Consider the following 17,923-nt stretch of genomic DNA (forward strand, 5'->3'; position numbering starts at 1 on the left):
TTACTTTTTATGCAAAGTTAAATCTGGGCAGGGCTTACTTGTTTGTTTTTAATATAAAAAGTTCTATTTTTGGCAAATGTAAAAGCCTTTCCACACCAAAAGCCTCAGGCTTACAGAAAAGTTAAATTCACATCTGTACAGTAAAACGCAGAAGAAAAATATCAACTCTTCAGCAATTAAAAAAAAAAAAAAAAGGAAAACAAATGGTCAGCAGCAAAGACATAGGTTAATAAAATGGTATTAAATGCATAAAGAATATTTGTATTATTTAACATTGAATTATTGTGGGGGTGTGTCATATTCTGAGTTGAATTTCGCTGTTTTTATTCATTTTGAGAAATACTGAATCTGTTTTTTGTGAGTGAGATGAATTAATGCATGTTCACATTTATTCTAGAACTAACATCTTACTCCTGATTTCTCTCAACATGGGAACAGGAGAGCTTTTAATCAATAAATGATAGGGAAGGTAACTGGCGTTACTTATTTTAAAAAAGTAACTCAGATATTTTCTTGTCAGTTAAAAAGTAATGCGTTACTTTACTAGTTACTTGGAAAAAGTAATAATATTACTTAACTTGCGTTACTTGTAATGCATTAACCCCAACACTGGTCATATACACCTAGGTTGCATGGAGGGTGAGTAAATAATACGCTACAGTAGTGTTGAGTCCTATCCTCAGCCTGCAAGATCGCCCATGCATGATATTATTGTGCCAATTTATTAAATTATTTTACGTACTTAGTTTCATTGCCCAAAACCAGCTCCAGCAGCTAGAAGCAGCCTAACATTATCAGAAAACATCGTCACTGATCAGACTAGCCTATTCTAGTGCAAGTTTGTGCAGTTTAAAAAACACTTGCTTTTTAAGTAAAGCTATCTACACTGTATGATGCATAAATCTCTTACCACACACTGCACACGTTTGCGGTGCGTTATGGCTCTGACGCGGCAACCGGAGTAGATTGTGGCTTTGGCATGTGTTTCGACCCCCTGTACTGCACACGTCTGCGGCGCGTTACAGCTCTGAAGCGGCCACTCTAGTCAATGCTTGTGTTTATACCTGCCGCGCTGCATCGCTAAAGTTTGGCTAATCCCCCACCTTGTCCCTACACACCCTCCAACCATTCGAATTTCCGTAGGGGGATTTAATTTAATGCTATTCTAATGGACCACATTGTGACATCATTGCATGCAGAAAACAAACGCTGTAACCCAAAGGAACCGTTCGCTGTAGTTCTTGAAAAAAATGAAATATCTCCCTTTGGAGTGAACTTTGAGATTTGTAACTTTGTAGATCTTTTTTATGCCCAAAGATACACACCACACACTCACTAAAATTCAAAAAGTGAAAAAGCATAAAAAAGTAAGTAAACAACTCACGCACTTAGATATCACAACTTTCTTGTATCAAAATAAGACTTAAAATGGCATTAAACATGATTTATGGGAGTTTTTAGTGAGTAATACGCTTGGTAAAGTTTGAAGTAAATCTCCATGTTTGTGACAAGCTTTGATGACTGATGATCTGACAAATTCAAAACTAGTTTGAATAGTTGTTTGAAATTGTTACTGCCTTAAGTTATTATTTTGGAATAAATGTAAAATGCTTGAGATTAATACTTTGCTTTAACAAACAGAATATCGATTACATTTGAAATTTTTTTGTTCTTTTTTTTTTCGAATAGTGTAAATAATATTTAACCAAGAAAATGCGACTAGGACATAAATTTACACTTAAAAAAAACTTTATATATTTTACAATACTGTATATTTTCAGTAAACCAGTTTAATTTTTGTTTATGCCAATATATTTATGTCTTTATATCCACTGGATGGCAGTGTTGATTCTTGAGAGATGGACGCAGCACTCAATGATTCATCTGGCTTTGGGAAATAGTCAGGCTCAATCAGACCTCTCTCTCAGTGGACCAAGAAGAGCTTTCATATGCTGTCTTCATCTCCAAACTTCATATTAAATGTAGAAAAATCCCAAGAGAGACTTAATGAAAAATAACCCAGTACATCTGCTTAGAAACTTTATTAACCACTTGATACTACCTCCACTTGGCAAAACTTAAGACGAAAATTGTGGTTGGTCACATAAATATCATAATGTTCATTCTGAGCTGACGAACTACATAAAATACAATAACAGAAGTATATCCTGTCAAAGAAATGGTCATGTCAGGAGCGATGGTATCACAAGAACTGCTACGTGAGGAGACACAAACCTGTGCTACAGATAGACTGACAGCACTCAACACTGTACTGTCACGGCACAGATGAACACGTATCTTATCTTATGCAACTCTGATGGGATTGGAGTGCTTTATTTGATATCCTCTACAGTTTACACTACTCCTATAGAGCTAAGAATGTAACAACATGAAAAGCAAGAGCTAGTCACTATGACTATACAGCAAATATGAACACAACGTGTTCCTGATGACAGGGACACAGATGTCAGTCCAGGCTTGTGTGGTCCTCGTAATGTCTGCTGTCATCTAACACGAGTTGACGGATTCTAGTTATTGTTGAGGACCCACCATGATGCTGTGTAAAAAAGAAATTCGTAAACATCATTTTTATTATGTAGTTCTATAAATATACACTCCCAGTCAAAGTTTTGGAACAGTAAGATTTTTAATGTTTTTAAAGAAGTCAGCAAAAGCAGTAATATTGTTAAATATTTTTACTAGTTAAAATAACTGTTTTCTATGTGAATATATTTTAAAATGTAATTTATTACTGTGATCAAAGCTACATTTTCTGCATCATTACTGCAATCGTCAGTGTCACATGATCGTTCAGAAAACATTCTAAGATGCTGATTTGCTGTTAAAAAAAAAAACAATATTATTAATATTATTATCAATATTTGAAACAGCTGAGTACATTTTTTCAAGGTTCTTTAATGAATAGAAAGATCAAAAGATCAGCATTTATATGAAAGTAAAAAGCTTCTGTAACATTATACAATATACCATTCAAAAATTATAGTAATTATAAAATTATAGAAAGCGGGATTATCGAAATTGGTCCTCTCAAACGATTAATCGCGATTAATCGCATCCAAAATAAAAGTTTTTGTTTACATAATATATGTGTGTGTGCTGGGTATATTTATTATGTATATATGAATACACATACATACAGTATAGATCTAAAAATTCCATGTATTTCCATGTGTATATTTATATTCATATAATTTATATTATATGCAAATATATTTAATATATGAAGATAATCTTTTTCTTAAATATATATAAATACACACAGTACACACACATGTATTATGTAAACAAAAACTTATTCTGGATGCGATTAATCGCGATTAATCGTTTGACAGCACTACAATACTTTTATTTAGCAAGGATGCTTTAAATTGATCAGAAGTGATGATAAAGACATTTATAATGTTACAACAATTTATATTTCAGATAAATGCTGTTCTTCTGAACTTTCTATTCATCAAACAAACCTGAAAAAATCCTACTCAGCTATTTTCAATACAATAATAATATTAAATGTTTTTGAGCAGCAAATCAGAATATTAGAATGATTTCTGAAGGATCATGTGACTGGAGTAATGATGCTAAAAATTCAGCTTTGAAATCACAGGAATAAATTACATTTAAAAAATATTAAAATAAACAACAGTTATTTTAAATAGTAAAAATATTTCGAAATTTTACTGTTTTACTGTACTTCAGATCAAATAAACGCAGGCTTTGTTTAAAAACATTGAAAATCTTACTGTTCAAAAACTTTTGACTGGTAGTGTACATATTTTTAAATATAAAATTGATTATATAAATTAGTGTAAAATATATTTTATTTTATTAAAATATTTTATATTTTATTTTTAAGAGAGACTTTGTACTATAGTTTACCTGGAACCAGCATAGTTGTCATAAGCTCTGGCGTCTCTAAGAAATCCACATTGCCTCTCTGGAAGGTTTTGCTGTAATTGGTCTGCAAATGACTATAAATAGAAAACAAATGTGACTCAGGACCACAAAACCAGTCATAAGGGTCAATTTGTCAAAATTGAGATTTATACATCATCTGAAAGCTTAATAATAACAACTAATAAGCTTTCCATTAATGTATGGTCTGTTAGGATATGACAATATTTGACCGAGATACAACTATTTGAATATATAGAATCTGACGGTGCAGAAAAATCTAAATATTGAGCAAATCGCCTTTAAAGTTGTCCAAATAAAGTTCTTGATAATGCATATTACTATTCAAAAATTAAGTTTTGATATATTAACAGTAATTTTATGAAATTTGAATTTTCATGAAACATGATCTTTACTTAATTTCCTACTGATTTTTGGCATAAAAGAAAAATCAATAAATTTGACCCATACAATGTATTTTTGGCTATTGCTATAAATACACCTCAGCATCTTAAGACTGGTTTTGTGGTCCAGGGTCACAAATGTCCTTTTCATCCAGTTATTGTAATTTCTTGATTGCAATAAGGAATTTTTAGGATTATATTAATATTGAAACTTGTGAGAAGTGTTTTGAATGTGAAAATGAGGGTGACTTACTTCTTCCACACGTTGCTTTGTTCCCAGAATTCATACAGTATGAAGCGGGATTCGTTGGCAAGCCGCTGAACTGCAACGCTGCCGAGAGAACAGAGCTGGTAAGATTACTATCAAACGTGTTTGCTTAAACTGGTTCGAAATGACTTCTAATGAGAGAATTTACATGTGGGTGAAGCTCTAGTTCTGTGTTGTTCAAAGGGTTTCATACTTGGAACAAAATGAGAGTGAGTAAATGATGTCAGCAGTATAATTTTTGAGTGAACCATTGCTTTCATGAACAAATAATGAGAACATTGGTAAGCCACCAAATCCTTTAGTGTTTTTGTCAGTGAGTCATTTGAGCTGAAGAGCTTGAAGCAAGTCAATTATTTAATAGTCCAAAACAGAACTCTTCTTCCAAGCCTTTCCCGCTGTTAATTAGCCACTTAGTAAAAAGCTTATGATTAAACCAAACAAATGGTCCACCTTTATTAGACAATGTTCCAGAGAAATCAGCTGCTACTTAACGTGATCACTGACATTTTTGTGATGTCTGAGTTAAAAGTCAAACCTGGACTGAGGGCTTGTAAACACACGGCCACATGCTCACAGCACGTTGTGATTCATTCACGCACCGCTGTAAGCCTTCCTGACGTTACACAGGCTCTGCCACGTGAGTGACTAGATGTCTTATCTTTAATATCTCTAGGTTTAATAGGATTATGACTGTAATAATTACAAGTATTTCTTAGACACCATTCATGCAGAAAATAACAGCCTCCAGCTGTGAAACGAAACATCTAATTCATCGAATTCAACACATAGATGTGATTACTGATCTTTGGAGAACCTGTCTAGACTGAACCCTCACAAACAAAGCTGTATGCAAATGCACCAGACATTCACCCAGATGCAGAGGCAGTGTGAACTCACTGGAGGCAGCCGGTCTGGGCGCTGGCGCAGTCGATATACTGCCGGAGAGCCAGACGAAACTCTTCCACTTCCTCCTCCAGGACTGAGAGCTGCCTCTGTACGATCAGGATGTGCTGGGAGGGAGGTCACAGAGGAGAGCAACAGTCAGAAAACATGATTCATATGGGATCTGAACCATGGGTTATTTATAAAAGTGGGCAAAACTGTTCCTGGATCAGTTTTCTCTTGTGGTACATGAAGTACTAAGACCTGATAAAGATCTTGTTCTGATAACATGTCTGATTATTTTTTTAAATATTCCCTATAAAAGATAGAGATAATATGCAAAGTTACAACAAGTTATAAATGAGTCTGGACTAAAAAGACAAGGTGAGAGGGTTGAGAGGCACTGTAAAAATTATTAGAAAATATTGGTAAGGTCAGTAAGTTTTTTTATGCCCACCAAGGCTGCATTTATTTGAACAAAAACAGTAAAATTGTGAAATATTACATTTGTAAATATTTTTTTCTGTTTTGAATGTATTTTAAAATGTAATTTATTCATGTGATATTAAAGCTGAGTCTTCAGCATCATTACTTCAGTCTTCAGTGTCACATGATACTTCAGAAATCATTCTAAAGTATTTGCAGATTTGCTGCTTAAAGGAGAAGTCCACTTCCAGAATTTACTCACCCCCTTGTCATCCAAGATGTTCATGTCTTTCTGTCTTCAGTCGTAAAGAAATTATGGTTTTTGAGGAAAACATTTCAGGATTTTTCTCAATATAATGCCCCAATTTTGAACTTCCAAAATGTAGTTTAAATGCAGCTTCAAAGGGCTCTAAACGATCCCAGCCAAGGAAGAAGGGTCTTATCTAGTGAAACAATCAGTCATTTTTTGGTAAAACTTTTTTTTTATACTTTTTAAGCACAAAAGCTCATGTAGCGCAGGTTCTGGGATGTGCGTTCACGACGCTACATACTATTGAATCACTTTGAAAGGTCGCACAGAGCGTAGGCGGAACTACAGACCCAGTGTTTACAAAGCGAACGTGCAAAGACTAAGAAAGTGCAAGTAAGTTTGTAAACGGTGTTTACAAACAAAAAGGTACAACGATGTCCGCCTCTCAAGTTGTAGGAGATACAGACGATGCACTTAGACGTGATTCGTAGTAGTGATAGGATGTTCGGATCATTTTACCAACTCGGACCTTTGAGTCTCGTTCAGCAAAATGAACGAATCTTTTTTCGAGTCATTTCGTTCATTTAAGCAAAATATAATTAAAATGTTACGTGTTACTTCCCTAACACATCTACTGCTTACACAAACATTGATCACACTACAAACAAGACAAAACTATAATGCTATAAGAAACAGAAAAGATTAATTCATTGTTTACTTGGGTTTACATTAGTCTATGATTAGCTCACCTCACTTCTTATCTGAGGTTTCGGGTTTGAGTCGTTCGTTCATCACGTGACAGCCCCATAAGATAAACGAGTAGGATGTTGCGCATGTGCGACTGAGCGAATCACTCCCCAAGATGACTCGTTCTTCCCAAGTCACAATAAGGATTTGTTCAAAATGAAAGAATCGTTCAAGAACGACCCATTACTAATTTGTAGCATCGTGGACGCGCATCCCAGAGCCTGTGCTACACAAGCTTTTGTGAAAAGTATACAAAATTAAATTTTTCGAAAAAAATGACTGATCGTTGCGCTAGATAAGACCCTTCTTCCTCGGCTGGGATCGTTTAAAGCCTTTTGAAGCTGCATTTAAACTACATTTTGGAAGTTTAAAATCGGGGCACCAGTGAAGTACAACATAGAGAAAAATCCTGAAATATTTTCCTCAAAAAACATAATTTCTTTACGACTGAAGACAGAAAGACATGAACATCTTGGATGACAAGGGGGTGAGTATAAATTATTTGTAAATTGTTATTCTGGAAGTGAAGTTCTTCTTTAAGAAACATTACATATTATCAATGATGAAAACAGTTCAATATAAAGTTCAAAAACAGCATTTATTTGTAATAGAAATATATTTATACAGTATAAATGTATTTACTGTCAGTTTTAATCAAATTAATGCATCCTTGCTGAGCAGATATTCTTTTTAAAAAAAAAACCCTACATTATGAGGACCAAATGTCCTCAGAAAGTTTTGTGTGAGGGGTACATTTAGGGGTATGTGATAAAGACAAAAAAGGATATCTCAATATTTTCTGGAATTTTGTACCGATAATTAGACGATACTTTGCTGAGTATGTTATTGTGCTGGTATATTGGCAGGTTTAGGACTGCCGTGGACAGCTGAATCCAAAAACTTTTGATATTTTTCATATTCTGTGCGGTGATTAGTTTGCAGGAGTAACATAAATGAACTTTTCCAATAAGTTTAAATTGATTTCTACCTTTTATGGGCATTTTTACCTTTATAAGGCCAATTTTTAAGGCCAACCTAATTAAATGTATGCATCATCTTCTGAATCAAATTCTTAAATTGAATCAATAAATTCAAATAGTAAGACACTATAGGGCTGTTACCAATCAAATGAAATCAGTATTAGCAAGATTTGTGTTTGCAGTGCAGAGTTGGCCAGAATCTGCATCTGAAGTGGTATAGACTGTTTAATGCAGGACATAAATGCATTTAACTTGCAGTCACAAATGCATAATTAATGTTTTGATGTTTTAAAACACAATGTTGAATACTGACATTTGAAATGATTTGAGGGGAAAAAAAGGAAGATATACTTTAAATATAAATGTAAAATTGCCAGTTTTTCGGTGAATCGCTGCATGAGTGAGTCACTGAGTCATTCATTCAACTGATTTGTTCAAACAGCTGATTCATTTACTAAGGTAACACTATGGGTTGGCAAGTTTGCAGCAAGTTTGAGATACTTTAACACTGTTGCCGTGGGTTGTTTTTCATGTTGAAGCGACCCCGGGGTTTGATGGGGCTGGATTAAAACACGACTAAAACATAAAATTCCCACCTATGGTGCTGTGACTCAGATCGGTATGAGAATAAAGAGAAACCCCTCAGGTCTGAAGCGTCAGGTAAAGCCATGAAGACGCACGTCATAATATCTGCTTTTTATAAATAAAAAGAAAGGTTGTTGACAGGCAAATGAGAGCTGAAGAGAACAGGAACTGAGAGTTTGCACCCTGCAGCACATGGTGACCTCTCCACAGGCCCTGTGCTATTGCCATTTCTTATCTTCCACAACTTTCTCTACAAATACACACAGAGAAAACTGCATTTTGTTTGTGCAATGCATCCCAAACTATTATATTCCCATATTTATATGCTACAAATGAATGTAATGTCAAGAAGAAAGAGCGTCCTTTATAAGTATCCTCAAATCAAGGAGATCTGTTCTGAACATAATCACTCCTATTAACATAAAGCACAGCTGAAACAAGACTTGAATACTAAATGAGCACGAACAAAGCGATGAAATAATACCGATGCATTAGCAATGCTGAAATTGTTATTCCAAGCATATAGTTTGTGCTAGTGAATGTCACAGTCTGTTTAGATAACCGACAAGTGACAAATTGATGAGAGACTATTTAACTTCAGCCATGAAATAGAGTTTCATAGACCATGGAGAGATAAATGCTCCCTTATTTGGATGTATGAGAATGTGATACACACGGTCAGACCTGAAATATCACTCATTATAAACCGACTGCTACAAATCCCAGAAAGATCACACATTTGCTTGTTCGAAGGATGTTTGCAAGGTGCTCATAAAAGCCTTTGAAATTGAATGGGAGTCTTATTTGAAAAAGGAACTACTCATTTGTGTGTAATTTTATGCTTCGGCATGTCCAATATCATGTTGTATTGTGTCTCTGATGGCAGTCACGCATTACTATGTTTACAGCCGGTCCCCGCAGGGGTCCGGGTCCCACTCTTCTCCTGTCGTGAGTCACAGACGCACAAACTGCCTATTTAAAGTCTGTCAACAGCATCTTGTGAGCCTCCGAGAAAGCTCTCTCAAAGTAGTGTGCAAAAGATGGCAGAGCCAAATGAGAGAGGTAGAGTGATAGACGGAGAAAAAAAAGGAAATCAAAACGAATAACTTGGAACTAGTTTTTCGATCCCCGCTGTTTCCTAGACGACAGGCGTCTGTGGTCTCTGTGAATGATTTTCTGAGAATACGGTGAAAGAAAGGGCGACCATAAATGACTTACTGATTTGGTGGAGCTTTCTAAGACCTCTTCTTCCACTGGCTCCAAACGCAGTTCCTTTGAAAGAAACGTGTTTCTGTTTGAATCTCATGACAATTGATGACATTTCAGCCCAAAATTAACATAAAATTATATTTTGCATAAAAAAATTAAACCTGTTTTTAGAACAATCATTTTTTGCATGACTATAAAGTATTTAACCTCAAAATTCATATTACCTTAATGCAAAAAGTATTTTTTTAAAGGGGTCATTCAGATGCAAACATTTCACTTTTACATGTTGTTTGAACATTTATGTGTGTTGGCAGTGTATGTACAAATCTACCCTATAATGATAAAAATCCATGCAGTGGTTTTTAATTAATCTGTAAAAATAATATCCCCTTTTTAAAATCAAGCCATTCTCAGATGGCGTCACACCAACAGAGACCGCTCCCACGATAGTTGATTGATATGAGCATCTTACCTCAGACCCGCCTTAAATAAGCTGTAAGAGTCCCACCTCCATTGTTTCGATGCTGGAGCAGGGATGTAAGTTAGACAACAATATCTCAGATTGAGCGATTGAGGTGTTGTGTTGCTGGATGTAATAATGAACATAGTGATCGTCATTTACTCCTGACATCTCAGGTTTGTTTGTGAAGGGAATGCACCTCCCGATCTACATAAATGTGTCTATGTTTGCGCAAATCATTCGTGATCCAGCTTCACCCACAGCAGAAGTGAGTATAAGGGGTTTATTATGAATCTCTGCAATCACCTTTCTTTATAACGTGCTAGTTAGCAAGTTTAGCGGCTAAATGCAACTAAAGTAAACAGGCTCGTCACTCCACAGAGAAGAGAGGGGCGGGGCGAGCAGAGCTCATTTGCATTTAAAGGAACAATCCATCAGAATGGGATGATTTTTGCAGAGCTCATTTCGACAAGGTAAAAAGGGTGTTGTTTTACACTACCATTGAGAATTTTTAACCAAAGTATATTATAGGCTTTTCATTAAGATGATGATCATATCAACCTGTGGAAAAAGGCATCTGATGACCCCTTTAAAGTAATGCAACAATCTCATTCTCATTATTGTAATGCAAAATAAATAAATAAAATAAAAATCCCAATCTCATTACTGTAATGAATCTAGGCATTTTGTCTGTTTATTTCCATTTCAGTTTTCATTATTCTCGAGTTATTTTCATTAGTCTCATTACTGTAATGCAATTTTTTAATCAGCATAAATTAAAGTAAGTATAATCATTACTACTGAGTTAGTAATGTAGCAGGTTCCAATTACTAAAGAATATTATTTCATATTTCATAATACGACCATATGACTGAGACATGTTCTTGACAGGTTTCATTACATTTATGAATTGTAATGTTAGAAGGAAGAGTGATGAGAGACAGAAAGCACTATGATGAGAAAGACAGAAATCATTTGTGTAGCATGTTGCCTTTTTCTCGAGACGATCGATCAGCTTTTGCAGTCTGTTGACCTGAGTAATCCATTGATTGTCCTCTTCATACAGACCTGCAGAAACACACATTTCAGCACACGAGTAAGCTCTCTCTCTTGCTTTCTTGCCATATGGCGGCACTTGCTCTGCCTGAATATAACTGAATTGTAATTCAATTAATTGTATTGGGAGGGTTTATTTTGTGTTTATTTTTATGACATGCTCTCTAAAAGATTGCTTATTAATTTGATCATCTGCTTATCAAATTTTCTATCAGGAATGAGCACAAGATGCTTTTCACCTAATTTAGGCCCTATATGAAATCTGTTTTATTTTTTTCCCAAATTCCATTTTTTTTTTTTTTTTATTTCATCTTTTATTTTTTCTGGATTTTGATGTTTTAATGGTTCAGTTAAAAAGTATTATTCAAAAAGCATGTCTAATTAATTTAAATCTTGAAATGTACACAATTTAATAGCAATTTATTTAACAAAAATGTAAAAAAAATAACAAAAACATGAAACCTGTATTACTTTTTTGTCAAATTCAGTTTTATTTTTACCTAATTCTGTTTTAATGAAAACGGTTTAATTACATTTATAGTAATCAAAATAATCAAATCTTTTATTTAAAAAATATATATTATTATTATTTTTATTTATTTATTTTTTTCCAGAGATACTGTGTTGTGTGTTTCTCGTAAATAAATGCTGGTAAATTTTTTCTGGTAAATATTCCTTAAAAAATAAGAGTTTTATTACTAGTAGTGGTGCTATCATTACATTAAGTAATATATTTCTGTCACAGTTTCTTCAAGTTAAACCGAACTTTTATTTTGACGGGTTGCTGTGAAGACTTTTCAGTTTCTGTTTGTATATGATACTGCGACAGCTTCTCTCAAAGAAATGGTTAAATGCTCATAAAGTGACTCTCAGAGCAGTTCTAGAGATTATATTTATGTTTATGCACTTATATAATGAGGTGGCATTTTGTACTGACCTACTTTTAATTTATTAATCTAAAATTTGGCAAATTCTGTTACATTCTACGTAATACAGTAATATCCAATCAAAATTCAAACTAGATCTAAACAATATCTAACAAATCAAACAAATGAAAAAACAAGAAAAACTCATCAAATATTACTACAATAATCCAATCCAATATTTTAGTTCCCTTTAAAAGGTCCTAGACTGTCACCTTCTTTCTCTGGATTCTCTCCCATGGTCTTTCTTTACAATCCCTCCTACCTAAACTTCTTTCCAGATATGCTGTCAACTGCATGCCTCCTGGGTGTGCGTATGTGCCCTTTTCTTTCTCCAGAGCACTGAGGCTCAGAATAATCACCTGAATTGACAAGGTTCAGAAGTGGGTTGTTTGGAGACAAGCTGTTATTCCTTTGAAGTCTTCGATTAGATCTCCTTCCTGACCACTGAATGGGCAGAACCTCTGGCTTCACAGGCACCTGTCTGTGATTGAGACAGCACACACACAAACACACAATGCAGATGCTCAGGAATGAGAGTAATATAGTTTTTTCTCATATGCTCCTTATTAGCTTTTGATTACTCTGCCTAGGGCATGGAAGGTCGAAAACAACTATATCCATCACATATGGCCGATGGATAAATATCCTTCAATAATTTAACACCCACCAGAAACAATAATTTGCAGAATATAATTTATTTAACACTTTATACAACAGATTGGATTTAAAGCAAGCAGCTTTACAGTACAGTAAACACAAAAATATTGTCAGTGTCGCTTTCAATGAGAATTACAATTTCATTTTTACATATGCAACCCTCCAGTATATACAGTTGAGGTCAAAAGTTTACATGCACCTTGCAGAATCTGCAAAATGTTAATTATTTTACCAAAATAAGAGAGATTATACAAAAACTGCATGTTATTTTTTATTTAGTACTGACCTGAATAAGATATTTCACACAAGAGATGTTTACATATTCTATTCTTTGTTTTTTCAGCATTTTTGTGTATTTGAACGCTTTCCAACAATGACTGTATGATTTTGAGATCTTTCTTTTCACACTGAGGACAACTGAGGGACTCATATGCAACTTTTACAGAAGGTTCAAACACTCACTGATGCTCCAGAAGGAAAACACAACGCACTAAGAGTCGGGGGGGTGAAAACTTTTTGAATTTGAAAATCAGGGTCAATTTAACTTCTTTTGTCTTCAGGTAAACCTGTAAGTATCTTCTGTTACTAAAGTGCAGTACTTAATGACAAAAATATGAAATTTAAACAAAATAAAAAATGTATACATCTTCATTCTGTTCAAAAGTTTACACACCCCCTACTCTTAATGCATTGTTTTTTCTTCTGGAGCATCAGTGAGCGTTTGAAATCATACAGTCATCAGTTTTTATAAATTCAACTATTTTTTTTTTCTGTTGTGGACTATATGTAAACGTCTTTTATAGAAATATCTTATTAAGATCAGTACTAAATAAAAAAACAACATGCATTTTGTATGATACCTCTTATTTTGGTAAAATAATCAAGAAATTAACCTGATTTCCATAATCGCCATGAACCGTTGTTGGTTAGGCCAGAGTAGACTTTTCTGGAAATTTCACTATGGTAAGCCATTTCAAACTCCTGAAATCCTGAAACTGTTTTTTTTGTCTGATTTTGTTTAAAATTATATCACACAATTCATTCTTCAATTTTGCTTTTTTGACTGGACAACTGCAGCCTAAAACAGCATCTTCTCAATGAAGAATCTGCTCTTCACTTCTGGCAGTTATGGTGCCATGACCCAGATTGAGTTTCTTGCTCAAACTTTTTCAACTAAACTATAATTTGGTGAGTGTTACTCTACGCAAAATACCTCTACAGAGAATTCCTACAATTAAGAAATAAAGCTTCTTTATTGGCATTGATGGTTCCATAAACAACTGTCAACATCCATGGAATCTTTCAATTGCACAAAAGACTTTTTAAAAGGTTCTTCACACAAAGAAAAAATGACTCTTTAAAGAACTGATCTCTGGAAGGTTCTTCGGGGAACCTGAAAGTGTTTTTCTATAGCGTCATTTTGAAAAACCCCCTTTTATTTTTAAGAGCATAGCTACTTTTTTTCTGGACAGACAGAGAGTTCAGATAGTTGTTAAAAGAATGAATGGACTCAATAGTGACTTAATAAGTCAGATTTGACCAAAAAAAAAAAGGTATTATATGGAATTCAGAAAAGATTTGACTTTTTAAGAATGCGAAAACGTACTTGGGGCATGAATCAGAAAGAAAGGCTTCAGCAAGGAATTTAATTTATCCATAGTACAAGAAAGAGCTCAATGTATTGCTAAGCCAGAAGAATAAAACAAAAAATTGCACTCAAATATCATGTCTTAATGAAAAGTTGTGCTGAAACAAAGCCTCAGTCAAAAATGCTTTAGAAGAGCAACAATCAAATTAACAGTGCTTCTGTAAACAAGAGGAAATTGGTAATAATGCACTGGTGAATTGAATGAGCTGAATTTAAAAAAAGGCTAGAGTAGAAGAGGTTGACAACGGTCCATCTGAAACTAGATATAACCATTATAGATACTAAAGCAATAAAGAATATCTCAGAGTTTGCTATCACCACATTGTAGTCTTCATATTCTTCAGTTTAAGAGCATGTTTTAAAATAACAAAAGCTCTCTCTTGTTCCTAGCTGAACGGTGTTACTTTGCACCTTATAGTGCCACGGTGTTCTGAGTGGATGCTTAACAGCTTGTCCGAAGATGGTATAATTGCAAGTCTATAGGTTTATTTGACCTACTAGTAGCACCTCCCCCCAGCAAGCTGCATGATTTGAAGTATCATTCATGTCCACAGTACAAACAGCGTTGCATTAGTTACATACCTAAATGTATACTTACTATTATGGGTTTCTTGAAATCTTTAACCCATCTAGGGATGCGTGGTATACCGGTACAGGAAAATACCGGTATATATTATATTTCAAAAGGTTCGATATCATTTTGCCCAGTTCGGTATATCATACGCCGCTGTTGCGAAGTTCACCCGTAGGGGCACTGCTTCCTAAATTGCTGCGAAACCGGTAAACGTGATAACACAACAACGCGATGGATCATCAAACAAATGAAATCCATCAACGCTCCCGAAACTAGTAAATAAAGACAACAGTAGAAGTAAAATTTTGTATTGCTTTGCATACAAAACAGATGATAAAGGTGAACGAACTGACCTTACTGCTCCTGTATGCAAGCGTTGCTATAAATCATGTGTTGCTACAGGAGGCAAGCATGTCATTTGCTCATCCTGGTCTTTTCCGTGAATTCAAAGACTGACAGGTGAGTGCATCATTCATAAGTCCAGTTTTAAATAACTTTTATTAACAAAAGATCAGAGGCAGACAGTATTTTCACTTTACTCAAGTAAATGTAAAAAGTTTCTGTACTTTATTAGTGTGTCTTTCTTTGGAAAAATTTTACTTCACTTAATTCCAAAGCATAATGCCATACTTTTTACTGCACTACATCTCATAAAAAAAGTTGTTTTAACTTTAATACTTAAGAATATTAAAAACATAGTATTTTCTTGTATTCAAGTAAGTCTTTGAATTACTTTTACTTAAGTAAAAGTAAGAAAGTAATAGATTTCTAATGTAATTAAGTATTAAGTGATATTTAATATGAAACATAGTGCAGTAAAAAGTACAATATTATGCTTTAAAATGTTGTGAAGTTAAGTTTTCTAAAGAAAAACACTCTGATAAAGTACAGACACTTGAAAAGTACTTCTAAAGCAGAGTAAAAATACTTCACTACAGTCCACCAGATGTGATACAGAATATACACAAAAGCTCAAACGTGTTAACCATTTTAGTTTTGCTCACATAATATTGGCATGTACATTTCAAAAAAGCAAGAGTTTTGCTATAATAATTTTAGTGTAACTAATATGAAGGGCATGTTTCTGCCACGCCGCCAACTGCTGATGTGAAGCAGCTGAGAGAGAGATTTATATTTAATGCTTTTTCTTTAGCTATCTGAGTCTGAAATCTGAAAACAATCAGAGAGAGATAATAATGTGATTTTGGATACTTTGACTGTTAGAATAATATTTTACAGTAAAGCAACCTTTGTTAAAATTCATTGGGTAAGCTGACCTAACAGTATTACAGCACACAATTTGAACATTAATGTGTGTTGGCAGTGTATGTACAAATCTACCCTATAATGATAAAAATCCATGCAGTGGTTTTTAATTAATCTGTAAAAATAATATTCCCTTTTTCAAATCGAGCCATTCTCAGATGCCTGTCGTTGTGGCGTCACACGGACAGAGGCTGCTCCCACGATAGTTGATTGACATGAGCGTCTTACCTAAGATCAGTTGTAACAGTCAGACCTCCATGTTTTGATGCCGGAGCAGGGATGTAAGTTAGACAAGAACTGAGCGATTGAGGTGTTGTGTTGCTGGATGTAATAATGAACATTGTGGTCGTCATTTACTCCTGACATCTGAGCCGCTGAAGATGCAGTGGATTACGTTTGTTTGTGAAGGGAATGCGCCTCCCGATCTACATATATCCGTCTGTGTTCGCGCAAATCATTCATGATCCAGCTTCACTTACAGCAGAAGTGAATATAAAGGTTGTTTTATTAATCTTTGTGATCACCTTTCCTATTGTGCTACTTAGCAAGTTTAGCGGTTAAATGCGGCTAAAGTAAACAGACTCGTCAATCCACAGAGAGAAGACAGGGGCGGGGCGAGCAGAGCTCATTTGCATTTAAAGCAGCCTCGACCAGAATGGGATGATTTTTGCAGAGCTGATTTTGGCAAGGTAAAAAGGGTGTTGTTTTACACAACCATTAAGAATTTTTAACCAAAGTATATTATAGACTTTTCATTAAGACCCTAAAGAATCATATCAACTTGTGGAAAATGGGCATCCGATGACCCCTTTGAAAAAATGTGTTATATTCTTACATTATGAAGAGCTTTTCACTGCAGGAAAAGCCAAAATGCCTATGCTAATATAATTCATACATTGCATCTAATTGAATTGCATTAGCAGAAACACAGTCTATTCACATGCAAATGATGCTTCAACATTTTCAGCCAGCATCAAAACGCAGTTCTTAAACATCACGACTACACTGATGCGTCTTTGATTGCGCAAGACCTTTCTGCCCTGCTCCTCATGCTACCAATTAAAATGTACAAAATAAGTCAGGCGTTTTTTTTTACATGCTTGTCAGACTCTTCCAGAACCGGGAAGGGTTGCTTTGTAGACTGTTTTTGCTATTAGTTATTTTAATGTTGTATATAAGAGATCCATTTCTTTTCAGTGATTAAACATTTGTTCTGTATAATAAATAAATAAGATATATTGCAAAATAAACCTCTTTAGGATGACACCAGGGGTTATTTTGCCATAATGACCACCTGATTGTACAGTAGCATGTCTTACTTTTATGAGGAAGTAATCGTGTGCCATCAAACACTCAACATGTCATGAACTGAATACCATTGTACTATTAAGTTGTGTGAGCGAAATATGATTATATGAAATCTAATTATATCTATTGTTCTCGAGCAGCGGCGGAATACTGCATCTATTTTAACTCTGAGACAATGAAATAAATGTACGCAGGCAGGTGTCAAAATTAAGGCACAGTTGGTTGCTCATTATCCCTAAAGACACTGTTGCACAACGTGCGTCTTGAGGGTAGCTTACCCTCCGCGGTTAAAAATGGCTCACAACTGCATCAGCACACTGAATTCTCTACCAAATGAATCAGCTTGAGTCACACAGGTGATTAAA

At 34.6% G+C, this 17,923-nt stretch overlaps 1 protein-coding gene across 1 annotated transcript in view; it reads right to left on the reverse strand.

Annotated features, from left to right (window-relative positions):
• Nucleotides 1-1,905: 1,905 nt before the first annotated feature.
• necab1 (N-terminal EF-hand calcium binding protein 1) overlaps nucleotides 1,906-17,923 on the reverse strand; it is a 44,377-nt gene continuing 28,359 nt past the window's right edge. The window contains exons 7-13 of the mRNA XM_051136131.1: nucleotides 12,465-12,586; nucleotides 11,115-11,191; nucleotides 9,673-9,726; nucleotides 5,482-5,594; nucleotides 4,570-4,647; nucleotides 3,898-3,989; nucleotides 1,906-2,557 (exon numbers count right to left, since the gene is read on the reverse strand). Of these exons, the coding sequence (XP_050992088.1) occupies nucleotides 2,529-2,557; nucleotides 3,898-3,989; nucleotides 4,570-4,647; nucleotides 5,482-5,594; nucleotides 9,673-9,726; nucleotides 11,115-11,191; nucleotides 12,465-12,586 (565 nt within the window). The 3' untranslated portion in view covers nucleotides 1,906-2,528. The remainder of the gene's footprint in view (nucleotides 2,558-3,897; nucleotides 3,990-4,569; nucleotides 4,648-5,481; nucleotides 5,595-9,672; nucleotides 9,727-11,114; nucleotides 11,192-12,464; nucleotides 12,587-17,923) is intronic.

The sequence above is a fragment of the Labeo rohita genome, chromosome 19 (assembly GCF_022985175.1).
Source record: "Labeo rohita strain BAU-BD-2019 chromosome 19, IGBB_LRoh.1.0, whole genome shotgun sequence".
Taxonomy (NCBI): domain Eukaryota; kingdom Metazoa; phylum Chordata; class Actinopteri; order Cypriniformes; family Cyprinidae; genus Labeo; species Labeo rohita.